Source organism: Nerophis ophidion, linkage group LG07 (genome assembly GCF_033978795.1).
Source record: "Nerophis ophidion isolate RoL-2023_Sa linkage group LG07, RoL_Noph_v1.0, whole genome shotgun sequence".
Taxonomy (NCBI): domain Eukaryota; kingdom Metazoa; phylum Chordata; class Actinopteri; order Syngnathiformes; family Syngnathidae; genus Nerophis; species Nerophis ophidion.
In genome coordinates this window covers 24869109-24889450 of record NC_084617.1, presented here as the reverse complement: position 1 = coordinate 24889450, position 20342 = coordinate 24869109, and the positions used below count along the sequence as shown (strand labels likewise).

At 40.9% G+C, this 20342-nt stretch overlaps 1 protein-coding gene across 2 annotated transcripts; it reads left to right on the top strand.

The window, feature by feature from the left end:
* The first annotated feature begins 1665 nt into the window (after positions 1 to 1665).
* On the top strand, positions 1666 to 19733 carry LOC133556099 (growth arrest-specific protein 7-like). 2 transcript variants are annotated; one of them, XM_061905718.1, is made up of 11 exons: positions 1666 to 1827; positions 1976 to 2163; positions 8803 to 8892; positions 8986 to 9101; positions 10477 to 10551; positions 10613 to 10691; positions 11605 to 11736; positions 13670 to 13793; positions 15451 to 15530; positions 15597 to 15695; positions 18057 to 19733. In XM_061905718.1, the coding sequence occupies exons 2-11, from the start codon at positions 2041 to 2043 to the stop codon at positions 18168 to 18170; spliced, it is 1032 nt and encodes a 343-aa protein (XP_061761702.1). In that variant the 5' UTR covers positions 1666 to 1827; positions 1976 to 2040; the 3' UTR covers positions 18171 to 19733. The 2 variants fall into 2 exon arrangements, with proteins under 2 accessions (XP_061761702.1, XP_061761703.1); XM_061905719.1 differs by lacking the exon at positions 1666 to 1827 and having other exon boundaries at positions 1910 to 2163.
* Positions 19734 to 20342: the final 609 nt, after the last annotated feature.

The window sequence follows — 20342 nt, the reverse complement described above, 5'->3', positions numbered from 1 at the left end:
ATTATTTCGCAATATTGCCATATTTTTGCTGAAAGGATTTAGTAGAAAACATCGACGATAACGTTCGCAACTTCTGGTCGCTAATAGATTAGCCCTGCCTTTACCGGAAGTATGTACACGTCACGTCACGAGTTGCAGGGCTCCACATATATTCACATTGTTTATAATGGGAGCCACCAAGCAGTAAGAGCAATTTAGACCGATAAAGCGACAATTTCCCCATTAATTTCAGCGTGGATGAAAGATTTGTGAATTAGGATATTGATAGTTAAGGACTAGAAAGAAAAAAAAAAAAGAAAAAAAAGAAAAAAAAAGCGATGGCTCCGGACTGCGGCAGTGTGAGCGTTTCAGATGTAATTAAACACATTTACTAGGATAATTCTGGAAGATCCCTTATCTGCTTATTGTTTTAATAGTGTTTTAGTGAGATTCTAAATATATACCTGAAAGTCGGAGGGCTGCGGTGAACGCCAGTGTCTCTCAGAGAAGCCAATGGAGGAGCCAAGATCACAGCTGCCTTTTTGAGCTGCAGGAGGAAGTCGCATAATCCACTGATTTCTCGGGTAAGACTTAATATTTCAATTTTCCCATCCAAAGACATGCTGGTTGACGTAGAGAAAACATGTTCGCTTGACTGCTCTGTGTTAAAGCTTCACAACAAACAAAGAAACACCAACTGTGTCTCGGTGCTAAAGACAGCTGCAATCCACCGCTTTCCACCAACAGCATTGTTCTTTACAGTCTCCATTATTAAATGAACCAATTCCAAAATATTCGGCAACACAGATGTCCAAAATACTGTGTAATTACGCCATGAACAGAGACGAATTTTAGCCGTGTTTGGTGCTACGCTGATATGTCCCCTCCAACCCGTGACGTCACGTGTACGCGTCATCATTCCGCGACGTTTTCAACAAGAAACTCGCGGGAAATTTAAAATCGCAATCTAGTAAACTAAAAAGGCCGTATTGGCATGTGTTGCAATGTTAATGTTTCATCATTGATATATAAACTATCAGACTGCGTGGTCGGTAGTAGTGGGTTTCACTTTAAGGGTATGCTGATGTTGAAGTGATGTTGAGGTGATGATGAAGCTGAAGTGATGATGATGCTGATGCTGAGGTGATGTTGAGGTGATGATGAAGCTGAAGTGATGATGATGCTGATGCTGAGGTGATACTGATGCTGTGGTAATGATGATGTTGAAATGATGCTGATGTTGAAGTGATGCTGATGCTGAGATGATGTTAATGTAATGATGACGCTGAAGTGATGCTGAGATGATGTTGAGGTGATGATGATGTTAAGGGGATGTTGAAGTGATGTTGAGCTGATAATGAAGCTGAAGTGATGCTGATGCTGAGGTAATGATGATGTTGCAGTGATGCTGATGTTGAGGTGATGAAGATGCTAAAGAGATGCTGAGGTAATGCTGATGTAAGGCATGATTGTGTGTTTTTGTTTTCGCTCGCGAGTGAAGCTGCATCTTGTGAACGCTTCTCCCCTTTTTTATACTCTCAGCCTCTCACCCCCCCCCCCCCCCCTCAAAACGTTGCAATTAGGCGTTTAAAGCGCGTCTTACATCCATTTTCCATTCCCCACGCTCTCTGAGGGGTGTGTGTGTGTGTGTGTGTGACTCCTCCTCCCGCATCATTTCTCTTCCTGCCGTCCCGCGTGTTTAGTGTCGTCTTGACCCCGGCTCGCCGCTGATCCTGTCACTTGGACATCAGTGGGTCTGTGGGAGGAACCTGCCTGCCCTCCTCAAACCCCACCCCCTCTCCCTCCACACAACCAGCATCCATCACCCTGCCGCCTTCCTCCTGACAGGTCAGCAACACTTCGTCACGCTGCCACAGGCACCTAGACAACCCCCCTCTCTCCCTTACATACACACCACCAAGGATCCCCCCCCCCCCCCCCACACATACCCCCACCACCCCTTTACACCCCTCCTCTTCGCTCCCCCCCACCCCAGCCCAGCCTGGCGCGAGCGAGCGAGGCAGCGTGGGCTGAGGCAGAGGAGAAGCAGGCAGGAGCAGCATGGAGGGCAGCTTTGACACCGAGGAGAGTTTTGACGACCCCTCCTGTCTCGCCCCCCAGCCGCCCGGCCCCGTGTCGCCCGCCAGGAGGCGTGTCAACGAGGTGAAGGAGACCAAGACCACGGTGAGTACTTCTTCTTCTTCTTCCTCATCTTCTGCCTCCGCCGTGGAGATGCTGTTGTCATCTTTGAGCTCCTCATGCTGGGGGGTGGGCGTGTGATTTTTATGTGTGTGCGTGTATGTATGTGTGTGTGTGTGTGTTTGTGTGTGCACACGCTGATGGCTGCCTTCTGCTGTGTTTCTTCCTGACGTTTGATGACTTTTCTTCAGTGTCACATGAGGCCTCTGACACTATAATATGTGTTTTGTTGCATTGAGTTGTGTGTGTGTGTGTGTGGTGTGTGTGTACGTGTGCGTGTGTGTGTGTACGTGTGCGTGTACGGGAGGGGGGATGCAGGGTTTGTGACCCGCAGCCGTCGTTCGCAGAAAAGATGCAGCAAGTCCAGTTTCCATGGCGACAAACTCAGAAGCTGAGCTTCATCGAACAAACACGACAAGCTTCAAACAACACACACACACACACACACACACACACACACAAGTTAATGACGTCAGGTGTTTTTGTGCACCATGTCGCGACTCACGTTACACTACCCCTCCTCCCCCACCCGCGCGCGCGCACACACACTGTTGTCATGGAGACGCACGCATGACCCTGAGGTATAAGATGGAGTCGTAACCTTGGCCTCACCTTCACGGTGGGACGTGTCTCCGTGTCTCCTTGGTGACTTGTTGCTTGGGGGGCGCGGGGGTCGTAGTAGTAGTGGTAGTAGTAGTGTGTGTGTGTGTGAGTGATTACACAATCCCGGGGATGCTGAAGACATGAGAAGGAGGCAACAGATTGTTTTCTGGCGTCAGGAGGGCAGGTGTAATGTTGCCTAGCAACAGTGGCATCCTTCCATACCTCAGCTGAACAGATGACGACAGCGCATCAGCACACCTTCCTCGCATGTTAAGAGTTGCCACGGCAACCACTGCCCGTCAATTTGACCTGTCAGGCGGAAATTTAACACGTTAGCGCCGACTGAGTCGTCCACTTATGTTGTGTACAAGCCGAGTGAGTCTCCGTGTGTGTGTGTGTGTGTCTGTGCGATTATGTAAGCGGCTTAGTCATGTGCTCGTGGTCCACAGGGATATTATGGGATGGAAGATGGAGGTGTCCGGTGCTTATTAGGCTGAAAAAATGTTAAACATCACACCGTCGCGTCGTGTGAAGCTCCTCTGTCCTCACGGCACAACATGAGCGTCACACCAGCCTAGCTTTTGGTCGAACATTTACCAGAAAGATAAAACTGCCTTTATTTCCGGCCATAAAAACAAAGCTTGTTTCCTTTGCTTTCATTTCCTGTCTTTCCCTCTGTGTTAACGCCATTTTAGAATACTAAAGTGAAGCAGGTGACTTCTGCAACGTTCCGGGAGCCAGGTGTAAAACTAAAGTGATTAGTTCCAGCTGCAACAACAAGCCCACCAGCCACTGTCAAGCAAGGCGTCGTATTGTATGATTTTAAAGATGCAGATAAACGAGGAAGCAGCGTGAAGTAAAAAGGGGTATTTATTCATCAAAGAAGCAAAACATGCACGTGGGGATAGGTTGATTGGCAACACTAAATTGGCCCTAGTGTGTGAATGTGAGTGTGAATGTTGTCTGTCTATATGTGTTGGCCCTGTGATAAGGTGGCGACTTGTCCAGGGTGTACTTCGCCTTTCGCCCGATTGTAGCTGAGATAGGCACCAGCGCCCCCCGCCACCCCAATTGGGAATAAGCGGTAGAAAAATGGATGGATGGAAAGAAGAAAAAAAAAATGGTTGGAGCAAAAGGGAAGTGCTCCAAACGGCCAGACTATGAAAGACACAAAACCAAATGCTGAAACTGTTATAATCCGTTGCCCGGATCATAGTTTATTTACGTTTTCATTCACTTGTTGTTTAAGTTCTGTTTCAGCATCCCGGTTTTGTGTCCTCTTGATTGCCATGGTTATTTATTAGTGTCACCTGCCTCTGATTAGTGTTCAGGACGCTCACCTATTCTTGGGCTCTAATCAGAGGGTAATTTAGTCCTGCCTTTTTGCCTCACTCGTCCTGGTGCTTTTGTTTGCTTTATGCAGCTCTTACGTTCAATGTTTTTTAGTGCCCTGTATGCGTCTTACGCTAAGTCCCGTCTTAGTGTTTCCTTGTGAGCTATTCCACTAGCTATAGGCATTCCCTGTGTGTTCGGCACCCTGTCCTTTAGAGATGCGCGGTTTGCGGTCTCATCCTCGGATAAACCGCGGGTCGGGCGGTTGACATGACGAAAAAATTGATTTTAATTAGATTCGGGCGGGTGGCGGTTGAACCATCCGGAAATATTTGATATACATGGTTCTGGGATCGGTATCCTTTGCCATTCAAAGAGTCATTTAAGACCCGTGTCATAAAGCGAAGAAGACAATAGGAGACACTATTATTCTCTTGAATGACTGCCGGCAGTCACCCAGATAATAAGTATTAGGGCGTGCTATGAAGCCATTGGCTATGTCGACTTCTACAACATGTACGATCTGCTTGTCAGTCCAGCATCATGTTGTGTGTGGCTTCCGTGGCAACACGCACACGACTGCAAGGCATACTGGGTGACACAGAGTACACTAATGGTTGTGTTATAAACAATTTTAACACTCTTAGTAATATGTGCTACGCTGTGAAGCCACACCAATTAAGAACGACAAACACATTTCGGGAGAACATCCTCACAGTAACACGACATAAACGCAACACAACAAATACCCACAATCCTTTGTATTCATGACACTTCCTGACTATTTTATGCACCCCGCTAGCAGCAAACCCCGCCACCCCCTCCTCCCCCCGTGCGCCGGTAAGGTAGGCGGGGTTGGGGGCGCAGGGGGGTAAAATATATTCAGGGTCCTGTCCCGGATACAAAGGATTCTGGGTATTTGTTGTGTTGCGTTTATGTTGTGTTACTGTGAGGATGTTCTCCCAAAATGTGTTTGTCAATCTTGTATTGTGTGGCTTCACAGGGTGGTGCATATTAGTAAGTGTTAAAGTTGTTTATATCACAACCATCAGTGTAGTCTGTATCACCCAGTATTCCTTTCAATCTTGTACGTGTGATTGCGGAAGCTGCACACAACATGTTGCCGGACCAACAATTGGTTCGTACATGTTGTTGAAGGTGTCTAAGGCAATGGCTTCACAGCACGCCCGTATTCTTGTCATCAGGATGAATGCTATTGGATAGTCGCGAGAACGTTAGCGGCTCCATTTGTCTTCATTACTCTGTGAAACAGGTTTAAATAGCTCTGTGAGTGGTAAAGGCGGCCGACCTCTTATGGATTTGTATTTCAGCGGGCGGTTGGCGGGCGGGTACGGTCCTGATAAAATGTTGGTTCGGGGGGACGGCGGTTGGATGACGACTTTGATGATGCGGTTGCGGATGATATAATTGCCTATCCGCGCATCTCTACTGTCCTTGTGTTCGCTTGTGTTGTTTGTTTTGTTTTTGTGTGTGATTTATGAAAATAAAAAATCTCTTACCTGCACATTGTCTACCGAGTTCCTGCTGTCATCATCGGAAGAACCATCCGCATCATCATGCCTCCTCGTTCTCACCAGCGTTACAGGCGCGCAGCCAAAAACACGTGGAGCAGACGACGTCCACAAAGTAGAACAGATAATACATCATCAATGTCCCGACAACGAAGGTAGGGAAAGGATAAACTTAAATAGTCTTAATTGCAAACGGAAAACAGGTGAGGGGAAATGGCCCAGGACAGAAGTGAAGCAGCCAGGGGGAAACACCCAACAAAACCGCCAAACTAAAAGCACAGGACAGAAACTAACACAAAACACTGGAGAACACTAAGAAAATCCAACATAAAGGCACTACCTAGTGTAACTAGCCGTGACAGCCACAAAGCTAAGTAGCTAGTCAATGAGAGTTGCACTTACCCTTGCTCAAAAATGCTAAACATTTTTGCAGGGAATAGAAAGTCACGCACTCGGCCCTCGAGCTCGTTGTAGCGTGACGACGCCTTTAGCGTGGAAGCTAGCAGCAAGCAAACAAAGAGGTAGTGAAACAGAATAAAGAACTCAACACCACGAAGAACGTCTTCCAGGACTTAATAATTAGACTACTTGCCTCCACCAGACAAAACAGGAAAGGCAGGTGGACACAGGGAATACCACAATAAAAGCACAACTGCCATATGTACGCTGTATGTAAGAACGTTACATTGTAGATCAATGGTGTGCAAAGTGTGCCCCGGGGACCAATTTTTTTAACAGCACATTTTAAAAATAATATTGCAAACAAAACCATTAAAAAAGTGGAATAATGATGTCCCCCGCTTGGTTATTATACAGGTTACGGAATGCAAATTAAGTATTGTTGACGTTTTTTTAATCCATTTTTAAAGTGATTTAGAGGTAAAATCAGTTGCTCCCATTAGCTGCATTGCTAATCACCAAGAGCGAGGCCATTTTTATTTGTTAGAATGCAAAAAAAAACAACCCCAAAAAACATTTGTCTTCTTGTTTCTCATAATGATTTTGAACGGCAAAATCCCCCCATCCCCCAAAAGTGCAGTTTCCCTTCAAGCACTTTGTCCAGGTCACATTTACTGTGACAACCAGAAACACACGAGCCTCCACCAGGGGGCAGTGTAGTACATCGAGATGTCCATCCATCCATTTTATACCGCTTGTCCCTTTCAGGGTCGCGGGGGGTGCTGGAGCCTATCTCAACTGAATTCGGGCGGAAGGCGGTGTACACCCTGGACAAGTCGCCACCTTATCACAGGGCCAACACAGATAGACAGACAACATTCACACTCACATTCACACACTAGGGACAATTTAGTGTTGCCAATCAATCTATCCCCAGGTGCATGTCTTTGATGGCATTTTTCGGCTGTTCTTTATTTGATTACATGCTATAGCAGGGGTCGGGAACCTTTTTGGCTGAGAGAGCCATGAAAGCCAAATATTTTAAAAACGTATTTCCGTGAGAGCCATATTATATTTTGGTAATACTTTGATATGGGGAACATATTCACCATTAATTAGTTGCTTATTAACATGCAAATTCGTAACATATTGGCTCTTAATTAGTCATTTTAAGTACTTATTAATGCCTTTTTCTGCATGGTCGTAGTTTACAAGCAGTAAGCCATTAACTAAGAGTCTTCCCTTATAACTTCAGAATTATTGCTTATTAGTAACCCTAACCCTTATATGGTCCCCTGCTGTCCAAATAACTCTTAAGTCTTTGTTACTTAGAATATGTTCCCCATACTAAAGTGTTACCAATATTTTTTAACACTGAATACAACTAAATGTGCACATTTTTAAGTTAGACTAACATTTTTTAGAGTATAATAAGTTTCTTATTCTTTTTAATTACATTGTTATTCTGAAGCTAACAAATGATAAATTAAATGCATCTTACCATTAATGCGACTTCTTGGATTGATGGAATAAAATGCATGAGAATGTTTTTAATTTTGAACGTTATTTTTAACCCTGTGATTACCAGCGGAATAATTTATTACTTATCGTGTTAAGCAATGTCAGCTAAGATTTATCTGAGAGCCAGATGTGGCTCTTTTGATGACTGCATCTGGCTCTAGAGCCGCAGGTTCCCTACCCCTGTGCTATAGTATACTTTTTTTCTTGTAACTTGCTTTCATGTTATTGTATATTTTAATTACAATAATAACTATAGTCTGGCATGACCATATCTATATTGATACAACTTATTTTTAGCATGTTTATAAGTGTGTGCCTTTTGGATTTTAAGCCTACTTTTTTTTTTTTAACTGTCATTGCTCAAAATATAACAATGTACCAAAATCCATGTTGTTATGAATTATTGACCGAATTAGGCTCCAATTACTTCATATCAAATGTTCCAGTTTGAACATTTTTGGGGAGGGATTTTGTTGCATATTTTGTGTTTTTGACAAAAAGGGAATAAAATATAAAAGTAATTATGAAGAAAAAAAAATGTATCTGAAGTTGATGTATTGATATTTCAGTGTTGAAAGTGAAACAGAAATTAATTCATGACTTGTTTTCAACACTTTAAAGAATTTAATGTTTACCACAATTGTGTGTGTGTGTACGTGTGCATGTGTTAGGGTTGTATACTAATAAATAAAAAATTGGTACTATACTGCATCTGAAAAATACCTGTACTTTTTAAAAAATCACGGACATTGTGGCGTGTCGTCCCCAGGTCGTGACATTGCTGGTAAAACGACGCATGTTAGGCAGCGCACACAGGCAATCTGTGGAGACATAAGAGGGAGAATGGACATATTTTGGCTTCAAAACGAACAATAAAGGTGAAGCTTTTCACACTGAAGTGCTGCTCTGGAAGAAGTGTTTTAAACATGGCTAGCAGGCCAGCGGCTAACGTCCATCCGCGGTCAGCAGTGTTATAGCTGCTTCTAAATCACCTCGGCTCCATGGCGACAAATAAGGTATATTTCTTACAAGTATCATACCTGTAGCTTCACTACACACCGGAGGACACAATAGCTAACCGCTAACAGCAAGCTAGCGCTCCTAATTGTAAACAAAAGAGACATTGACTGTAACAATACCAAGGACAAGAGCTGTACATAGTTGATACTACAATGATTACATCAACATTTTATATTATCGTCTCCTCCCACTTCCTGTCTCTCTCCGCTGGCCGCAGATCAACGGCGTGACGTTCCCGCTTCCCGGAGAAGGACCCGAGCAGCAGCTGCTCAAGCCTAACGAATGGAGCTACTGCGATTACTTCTGGGTGAGAGCGACTCGCCATCTTGTCTAACGTGTCCTCTTTTCACCGTCTTGTTTTATGTCAGTCACATAAGAGAGGTCACTTCCTGTTTTCCAGACGGACAAAAAGGACCCCCAGGGGGCCACGTGTGTGGCGGGCTTCGAGGTTCTCCTGCAGAAACAGCTGAAAGGCAAACAGATGCAGAAGGAGATGGCGGAGTTTATCCATGAGCGGTAAAAACACATCCTATATACAGTGGGGCAAAAAAGTTTTTAGTCAGCCACCGATTGTGCAAGTTCTCCCACTTAAAATGAGGACAGAGGTCTGTAAATTTCATCGTAGGTACACTTCAACTCTGAGAGACAGAATGTGAAAACAAAATCCAGGAATTCACATTGTAGGAATTTTAAAGAATTTATTTGTAAATTATGGTGGAAAATAAGTATTTGGTCAACCATTCAAAGCTCTCACTGATGGAAGGAGGTTTTGGCTCAAAATCTCACGATACATGGCCCCGTTCATTCTTTCCTTAACACGGATCAATCGTCCTGTCCCCTTAGCAGAAAAACAGCCCCAAAGCATGATGTTTCCACACCCATGCTTCACAGTAGGTGTGGTGTTCTTGGGATGCAACTCAGTATTCTTCTTTCTCCAAACACGACGAGTTGAGTTTACACCAAAAAGTTCTCTTTTGGTTTCATCTGACCACGTGACATTCTCCCAATCCTTTGCTGTATCTCTTTGTGTCCATTTTGGTATGAACTCAACTCGTCGTGTTTGGAGGAAGAAGAATACTGAGTTGCATCCCAAGAACACCATACCTACTGTTAAGCATGGGGGTGGAAACATCATGCTTTGGGGCTGTTTTTCTGCTAAGGGGACAGGACGATTGATCCGTGTCAAGGAAAGAATGAATGGGGCCATGTATCGTGAGATTTTGAACCAAAACCTCCTTCCATCAGTGAGAGCTTTGAATGGTTGACCAAATACTTATTTTCCACCATAATTTATAAATAAATTCTTTAAAATTCCTACAATGTGAATTCCTGGATTTTACATTCTGTCTCTCACAGTTGAAGTGTACCTATGACGAAAATTACAGACCTCTCTCATCATTTTAAGTGAGAGAACTTGCACAATCGGTGGCTGACTAAATACTTTTTTGCCCCACTGTGTATATATATTTATATATATAGTAATTAATATGCAACTATGATTTTTTGATACTTGTTTATGTTGACAAAAGTGTTGTTTTATACTGCAGTTTTGTTCAATTGTTATTGCTACATATGTTTAGCTTGTGTGCTATTGTGTGCTTAGTTGTTGTGTAGCTGCTTGCTCACAGTAGCCTATAGCTTAACATGTTTACCTTTGGTGAATGACTTTAGTAAAATAGAAGAAAGTGTGTGCTTATTGAAGGACATTTAACTGGCTGTTATATCTGATACCAGACCTATGTCACTACCAATATCGGACCGGTATCGCATCGGCACACCCCTAGTAGCAAATATTTGCCTTTCATTGTGAACAGAATACCCAAAAATCTTTCTTCCTTTTCCTCGTGTTGAAACATGTTGCAGACATAAAAGACGGCATGTTGTGTTCCAGAATAAAGATGGAGGAAGAGTACGCCAAGAACTTGTCCAAACTGTCCCTCAGCACACTGGCGGCGCAGGAAGAAGGGTGAGTCGTCTGTCCTGTTGTCAGGTGTGGCAGTCCACAACCTGCTCCTTCTTCTCCTCAGCACTTTGGGAGAGGCGTGGACTCAGCTGAAGAAAAGTCTTCACGACGAAGCCGAAGTTCATCTCAAGTTCTCCAACAAGGTGACCGTCGGCCGCCGTTGCCTGATGAAGACATGAATGTGTTTGTGAAAATATAAATATATGTAAGTTCACTAACTGATTAATAGGGTACTGACCACATGGATATGTTAAAGAACACATGGTTTAAGTAATGAACACAAATTAATTTGTTAATGATTACATTAATATGTAAATCACCACATACATATGTTAATGACTAAATGAATAAGGTAATGAACACATCAAAATGTTAATAAATCTACACTTGTGCTAAAGTATACATAACTGAGTTAATGGACACATTACTGTGTTAATGAAATCATGAATATGGCATGTAAATGAACACATGACACGACATGACACAGAGATGTATGGATAACCTGCAGATGCATTTGCAACGATAAAGTTAACGAAATCACAAAGGTGAGTTTTGTTGATGTTGACTGCCAGCCAATCGATGCTAACATGCTACGCTAATCGATGCTAACATGCTATTTCCCGGCGGTGCTAAAGCAGACATGGCACAGAGATGTATGGGTAACCTGCAGATGCATTTGCAACTATATTACGTTTCCTTTCATACTCCAACCATCCGTTTCAATACATGCGTGATCTGTTGAATCGCTTAAGCCTCTGAAATCCGAGTCTGAATCCGAGATAATGTCACTATATCTTGCTGTGCTATTCCCATTGTTTGTTTACATTGGCAGCACTGTATGATGTCACAGGAAAATGGATAGTGGTTTCGAAGATAGCGAAAATAAGGCACTTTAAAGCTTTATTTAGGGATATTACGGGACCGGTAAAATTTTGAAAAAAAATTCAAAAAATACAACAAGCCACTGGGAACTGATTTTTATTTTTTTCAACCCTTTTGAAATTGTGATAATGTTCCCCTTTAATGAATACATGAATATGTTCATCATCTTGGCAGCTTCACTCTGAGGTGGAGAAACCGTTGTTGACGTTCCGAAGCGACCACTTCAAGAAGGACCTGAAGAAATACGACCATCACATCGCTGACCTCAGGAAGCAGCTAGCTAGTCGCTACGCTAGCGTGGACAAAGTACGCTTGCGACATGGAGGGAGGGGCTGTGTTTGGAGTGGTGCACCTGTGTACTACACCTGGGGCCTGGTCTACTGGGACCCAGACACCAGGAGCTAAAAAGCGTGTGCAAACTATAAAATAGTGTGTAGTATTAGTGGGCATGTCTACTAAGACTGCGTGTACAATCAATAACTGGTGCAGACCGCCTTATTTAAATGAGGATTTTGCATGTACTATATGGGGCCTCACCATAAAGACACTCATTTACTGCACATTCGTGTTATCGAGGACACATGCACAAAATGTACCACGTTTTATTTAGACGCAGTCCTGCAGTGCATCTACAATGGAAACATTTATTTTTATTTTTTAGCACTGAAATGTGCGCTCCAGTCGCAAGAAATTGCTTGTTGCAATAATTTTTTTTAATCACACGAAAAATATGTTAATGATGTATTTTACACGTCATTAATAATTGGATTTGTTTTAATCCCACTACTATCGACCACGCAGACTGATAGTTTATATATCAATGATGAAATATTAACATTGCAACACATGCCAGTACAGCCTTTTTAGTTTACTAAATTGCAATTTTAAATTTCCCGCGAGATATCCTGTTGAAAACGTCGGAGAATGATGACGCTTATGTTGACGCGTGCTTGTGACGTTATTGGTTTGAGCGGACATTTTCTCCCAGCACCACACACGGCTAAAAGTCGTCTCTTTTCATCGCATAATTACACATTATTTTGGACATCTGTGTTGCTGAATCTTTTGGAATTTGTTCAATTAATAATTTAGACTATAAAGAAGGATGCTGTTGGTGGAAAGCGGTGGATTGCAGCTGCCTTTAGCAACCGAAACACAGCCGGTGTTTCTTTGCTTGTTGTGAAGCTTTAACACAGAGCGGTCAAGCGAACATGTTTCTCTGCCAGGAAGTTTTTCGATGGAAACATTGTGATATTAAGTCGGCCTTTACCGGAGACTTGAGCGGATTATGCGACTTCCTCCTGCAGCTGTCAAAAAGGCAGCTGTGATCTTGGCTCCTCCATTGGCTTCTCTCAGAGACACTGGCGTTCACCGCAGCCCTCCGACTTTCAGGTATGACTTTATAATCTCATCAAAACACTATTAACTTAATAAACAGATAAGGGATTTTCCAGAATTGTCCTAGTAAATGTGTCTAATAACATCTGAATCGCTCCCACTGCTGTCGCCTGTAGCCGTCGCCTTTTTTTTTTTTTTTTTTTAGTGCTTCACTCTAACTTTCCTCATCCACGAATCTTTCATCCTCACTCAAATTAATGGGGAAATCGTCGCTTTCTCGGTCCAAATCGCTCTTGCTGCTAGTGGCTATGACTATAAACAAAGTGACGATGTGAGGAGCCGTATAACCCGTGACATCACGCGCACATTGTCTGCTACTTCCGGTAAAGGCAAGGCTTTTTTATTAGCGACCAAAAGTTGCGAACTTTATCGTTGATGTTCTCTACTAAATCCTTTCAGCAAAAATATGGCAATATCGCAAAATGATCAAGTATGACACATAGAATGGACCTGCTGTCCCTGTTTAAATAAGAAAATCAAATTTCAGTAGGCCTTTAAGTCATTCCAGCCGCTTGAAGATTATAAAATAATACTGCTGAATAGACAATATGTCTAATATTTTTGTTTTTGACAGTCCATATACAGTATGTTGGCGGAGTTGCAGTGTGATCGCCTCCGACAACTGACAGTTTGCATGCGATGTACTAAATAAAGACGCAAAAAAGTTCCCGCAGTACAGTTTTAGTCTTGATAAATCACACTGCGTGTGCTAAATATTTGCATCTTCTCCTCAAAGTATTGTGAGCAGTCTGATGATTATCGTTATTTTTTGCATAGTCATGAAGACAGACACGCTTGTGTGTGTGTGTGTGTGTGTGTGTGTGTGTGTCCATCACGAAAGGCCCGCAAAGCTCTGGCGGACCGTCAGAAAGATCTGGAAGTGAAGACGCAGCAGCTGGAGATCAAGCTGAGCAACAAGACAGAAGAAGACATCAAAAAGGCTCGCAGGAAATCCACACAAGCAGGTCAGAGGTCACAAGCAGGTCACATGTCTTAGCCAGATGAATGAATGACATAACTCACTCATTAGCTCCATCTACTGGCCACTACACGTGCTGCTGCTGCTGATGATGATTAATGATGATGATATTGATTGTAAATTAATGAAAATGATATTGATTGATTTATGATGAATTAATGATGACTGATCCTGATAATGATGTTGATTGTAAATGAATGATGAAGATATCGATGATAAAAATATGATGATACATTTCTGATGATATTGATGATGAAAATGATATTGACGATGAAGATGATGCATTTTCTACCGCTTGTATCCATGATGATGATATTGTTGATGAATTCTGATGATGATCTTATTGATGCTGCTGATGATATTGATGATATAGTGATGATGAATTGTTACTGATCATATTAATGATGATAATGTTGATGATGATATAGTGATGATCATTTGATGATGATGATATTAATGATGATGATATTGATGATAGAGTGATGATTAATTGATGATGATGATATTGATGATGAAGAGGATTATGATGATATATTGATGATGAATTCACGATGATGATAGCGTTGAATTATGATGATAATCTTAATGATGCTGCTGATATAGTGATGATGAATTGTTGATGATGATATTAATGATGATAATGATAAGGATGAAATAATGATGATATAGTGATGATGAATTGATGATGATAATATTAATGAGGCTGATGATGATATTAATGATGCATATATTGATGATAAATTCATAATGATGATGTTGATGAATTATGATGACAATCTTAATGATGATGCTAATAATGATGATATAGTGATAATAAATTGATGATGCTAAATATTGTTGATGCTGATGATGATGGTGATGAATTAATGACGATGATATTGATTATGAATTAATGATTTTATTGTTGATGAATTGTTGATTTTGATGATGATATTGAAGATGAATTAATGAAGGTGATGATGATATTAATGATGAATAATTATGACCATATTGACGATGATATGCCGATTATGACATTGATAATCTTGATGATGAATGATGATGAGGATATTGATGATTACGCTGATAATGATCTTGATGATGAACAATGCTGATGATATTGACAATTATATCAAAGATACTGATTATTATATTTATCATCTTTATGATGAATCATGATGGTGCTATTGATGATAATATTAATGTTGTTAAAAATTATATTGATTACGAATAATGATGAAGATGTTGATGATGATAGTCATGATGTCGATTATGATATTGATTAAGACATTGTTGATGATTTTAGGACATTTTTAATGATACTGATGATGATATTAATGATGCTGATGATATTCATGATGTATAATGATGATTATGTTGATAATGATATTAATGATGTTGATTATGGTGTTTATAATGAATTAATCATGAAATATCGGTGATGATATTGATGATGTTGATTATGATATTGATAATGACATCGTTGATGATGTTGATGACAATATTGATGTTGACATCGTTGATGATGTTGATGATGATATTGATAATATTGATGATGACGTCGATGATGATATTGATTATGATATTGATGAGCGTATCGACACTGAAGAAGTGTGTGTGTGTGTGTGTGTGTGTGTGTATGTGTGTGTGTGTGTGTTGTCCAGGAGATGACTTGATGCGGTGCGTGGACCTTTACAACCAGACTCAGTCCAAGTGGTTTGAGGAGATGGTGACCACCAGCATGGTAAACACGAACAATCACTATCATAACACCAGGAGCCGTTAGAAGCAGCAGGTGTGTCATCATCAGGAACTGGAGAAACTGGAGGTGGATCGCATTGAGTGGATCCAGCAACATCTGCGCCAATACACCACGCTGAGACATGAGACCGACATGTTCAACCACGGCGTGAGTTTCAATTACGAATTGACTTCTTCTTCTACTTTACTTATTTACTTCTACTTTACTTGTTTACTTATACTTCTACTTTACTTATTTACTGAGTTGTTTACTTATTTATTTACCTGAGACATGAGACCGACATGTTCAACCACGGCGTGAGTTTCAATTACTTACTTATTGACTTCATTTTTTTATTTTACTTCTTTATTTATACTTATACTTTACTTATTTACTTATACTTTACTTATTTATTTATACTTATACTTTACTTATTTACTTACTTTTTTACCTGAAACATGAGACTGACATGTTCAGCCACGGCGTGAGTTTCAATTATTATTTACTTCTACTTTACTTATTTACTTCTACTTTACTTGTTTATTTATCCTTGTACTTTACTTATTTACCGACTTATTTAACGACTTATTTATTTACCTGAGACATGAGACCGACATGTTCAACCACGACATGAGTTTCAATTACTTATTTACTTCTACTTCTTCTTTACTTATTTATTTATACTTCTACTTTACTTATTTATTTATACTTCTACTTTACTTATTTACTGACTTATTTACATATCTATTTACCTGAGACATGACATTTTGAGTTTCAATTACTTACTTATGGATTCCTACTTATACTTTACTTACAATATTTAATTCTACCTCTACTTATTCACTTAGTTATTTGCTGACTTGTTTACTTATTTATTTACCTGAGACATGAGACCGACATGTTCAACCACGGCGTGAGTTTCAATTACGAATTGACTTCTTCTTCTACTTTACTTATTTACTTCTACTTTACTTGTTTATGTATACTTCTACTTTACTTATTTACTTACTTATTTACTGACTTGTTGACTTATTTGTTTATTTGAAACATGAGACCGACATGTTCAACCATGACTTCTTTTTTTACATTACTTGTTTACTTATACTTTACTTGTTTATTTATACTTATACTTTACTTATTTACTTATACTTTACTTATTTATTCATACATATGCTTCACTTATTCACTTACTTATTTACCTGAAACATGAGACTGACATGTTCAACCACGGTGTGAGTTTCAAATACTTATTGACTTCTTCTTCTTCTTTACTTATTCACTTCTATTTTACTTGTTTATGTATACTTCTACTTTACTTATTTACTTACTTATTTACTGACTTGTTTACCTATTTATTTACTTGAAACATGAGACCGACATGTTTAACCATGGCGTGATTTTCAACTACTTACTTTTTGGCTTCTTTTTTACTTTACTTGTTTACTTATACTTTACCTGTTTATTTATACTTACAATTTACTTATTTACTTATACTTTACTTATTTACATAAACTTATACTTTACTTATTTACTCACTTATTTACCTGAAACATGAGACCGACATGTTCAACCACAGCGTGAGTTTCAAATACTTATTTACTTTTACTTCTACATTGCTTATTTACTTTTACTTTACTCATTTGTTTATACTCATACTTTACTTATTTACGACTTATTTACTGACTTATTTACATATTTATTTACCTGAGACATGAGACATGTTCAACCACGGCGTAGGTTTCAATACCTTATTTACTTCTACTTCTACTTTACTTATTTATTTATAATTGTACTTTACTTATTTACTGACTTATTTACGTATTTATTTACCTGAGACATGCGACCGACATGTTCAACCACGGCGTGACTTTCAAATACCTATTTACTTCTACTTTACTTATTTACTCATACTTTGTTTATTTATACTTGTAATTTACTTATTTACTTACCCATTTAATGACTAATTTACTTACTTATTTACCTGAAACATGAGATCGACATGTTCAACCACAGCGTGACTTTCAAATACTTATTTACTTCTACTTCTACTTTACTTATTTACTTTTACTTTACTTGTTTGTTTATACTTATACTTTACTTATTTACGACTTATTTACTGACTTATTTACTTATTTTTTTACTTGAGACCTGAGGCTGACATGTTCAACTACAGCGCGAGTTTCAATTACTTACTTATTTACTTCTTCTTCTACTTTTCTTATTTACTTCTACTTTACTTATTTACTGACTTACTGTATTTATCTTGGACATAAGACCGATGCTCAACCACGGTGTGAGAAGACTTCAGCTTTACGTTTATGTTTCATAAAAAATCACAAGCAGTTGTTAATTAAACTTTCAGCATCTTTGTGTTGTTTCATGAATGATTAATTATGAATATTGATTCATTGAAGCGAAGGAGAGACTTTGTCACACCTGAAAATGTCTTATTTCAAATATGTGATGACAGTGGTTGGAGCGTGGGAACATGTTTATGTTGTGAGGGCTGCACTACCTTCCTGTCTCCAGACGGCGGAGCCGGTGGACCAGCTGCTGCAGGCGGTGGACCCGGCCAAGGACCGAGAGCTCTGGGTCAACGAGAACAAGACGGGCAACGTGCGGCCCGTGGACCTGGACCTCTAAAGCCACGCCGGGGCGTGAGCACGCCCGCTAACACTGATCCAGGGACGGCGCATGAGGAAAGGAAGTAGTCCCGGTACCAGTCCCAGTACCAGAACCAGAACCAGTACCAGCATGTTCCATGTACATCTGCTTGAGTATCATCAGACATGTCGTGCTGTTGTGATGTTTTCTTCTTCGTATGAACAAATCCTGTCTTTATTTTGGATATGAAGACTATATTTTCTTGTGGGTGGAAGCGCATGCTTGCTTGTGGACGCGTCCTTCAACTGCAGGAACCTCAGAGACCAGGTTGGAGTTGCTCGGGAACGGGATCAGTGTGCAGGAAAAAGCACGGGAACACCTTTGAGTGCCTAAAGTGTTCTTGATCTATTCTCCAGCATTTGTCTTATTTTTGCTAATTGTACAGAGATGACCGCCCCGTGGCGCCCCCTGCTGGTTTTATCTGTGACTGCATGTCCGTGTCTGTTCACATTTGCTTTTGTGGCGTTCGTCTCCTTTCGTCGCGATGTTTAAAAAAAAAAGTTTTATTAATTTGTGGTTGTAAAATCAGTGTTGTCTTCTCAGCGTGTGGTGACACCTTTGGAATGTTTCGCTGACCTCAAAGTCCACACTGGAATGCGGCGTCCATATTAAAGCTCCTCTTGAAAAAGTCAACAGTGCCCTTTTGCTGTTGTTATGTAAGCGATGAGCACGACATTCTGACCTTTTTGTCCGTCCGGCCCTGATGCATGCTGGGAGCAGGCTGAGGCTGGCAAAAGAATCCTCATAAAATAATGTTTTTTAATCAAACGGCACTGAAAAGGATTGAGTGCATGTAAAAAAAAAACACAACAAAAAAAAAAACACAAAGGAAACATTAGTGTGACATCTTGCAACTTCAACATTTGCACTTTCTTTTTTCCTTGGCGAGCGGCGTTGAACTGGCCCTCCAAAAACTTTTGGGACACCCCCAAAAGATAAAATTGGTGGCTATACCTGACGCGCCTTCAAAATTAGGGAACTTTTCCTGCATGTTAGTTTCCCAATGCGCATTCATCTGCGCGCTGCGTTTAGCATACATCCAAACGCGCACCTGTGCTGCAGAAGGCGGCTGAAATCAATCTGCAATCACTCAGTTCTCAACACACCTGTCACTGATGAGTTCCTTAGGCTTCTTAACCTGCGTTCCGGGCCAGAACGTACTTCCTGTTCCTACAGAAAGCCGACACGTCTAGCTCTATGAGCACTTTCTCCACCTCCATGTTCATTTGTATTGTGTTCCTTGTCGCCATCCAGCTGCATTCCTCCATTTCCTCGTCACAGGATGTGTGTCTCGTCTCCCTGTGTTCCATCTGGTTCCCCTGGCTGCCTCTTTGGATCTTGACCTCCCACCTGGACCCAGACTTTGACGCCTCGCTCTTGCTCCTGACCTCCTGCCTGTCTCTGGATCTCCGAGCCGCACCTCGCTCAACATTCCTAGTAACACTTAGTTAACCACTACACATAGTCGCACAACACACATATTTGGATTAGTTACACGCCTCATTTTCCTTGTTTGTAATAAAAAGAGCTAAAGGACTTCCATTCATCTGTGCTGTCTCCTTCTTCCCCCTGTACCGTAACAGTTAGGGTTTCAAAAAGTCAAGATATCAATTTGTGGAGCCGTGTTATTAACGTTTCGTGTTTTGTGGCGAATCAATGTTTGGAATTTTTGGCGCCATGCCACGCCCACATCGTATAGTGTAGGAAAAATGTGTTCGCAATATATCATCACCTCCATGTTTAGTATCTGTAATTCTAACCCAGACTCAATTGGCCAAAGTCCCTAGGAGGAGTTTGTTGATGTACGACGCCTTTTTTTCGCCGAAAAATGGCCGGTGTGGGGAAAAATGTGATCACAATTAATTTTTGCTAATAAGTGTAGTAGCTGTAATTTTAACCATGACTCATTCAGTCAAAGTCCCCAAGATGAGTTCGTTGAACTAGAACCCGAAGACGAAAACCAAGACGTGTCATGATCCACTGCCCGGATCCGTTTTAATTTTGGATTCCCTCAGTTCCTGTTTTGAGCACCCCTAGGTTTGTGTTTTAGTTGTCATGACTGCAGATTGTTTTCACCTGCCTCTGATTACTGTTTGGGACGCTCAACTGCTCCTGGGCACTAATCAGAGAGCTATTGATTCCCTGCTTTGG

Excerpts from the sequence above, each read along its gene's own strand:
- LOC133556099 (XM_061905718.1), top strand. The coding sequence starts at position 2,041 with ATGGAGGGCAGCTTTGACACCGAGGAGAGTTTTGACGACCCCTCCTGT. Across the intron at positions 10,692-11,604 it reads ATCTCAAGTTCTCCAACAAG|CTTCACTCTGAGGTGGAGAA; the intron begins GTGACCGTCGGC and ends TCATCTTGGCAG. Across the intron at positions 13,794-15,450 it reads CAGGAAATCCACACAAGCAG|GAGATGACTTGATGCGGTGC; the intron begins GTCAGAGGTCAC and ends TGTGTTGTCCAG.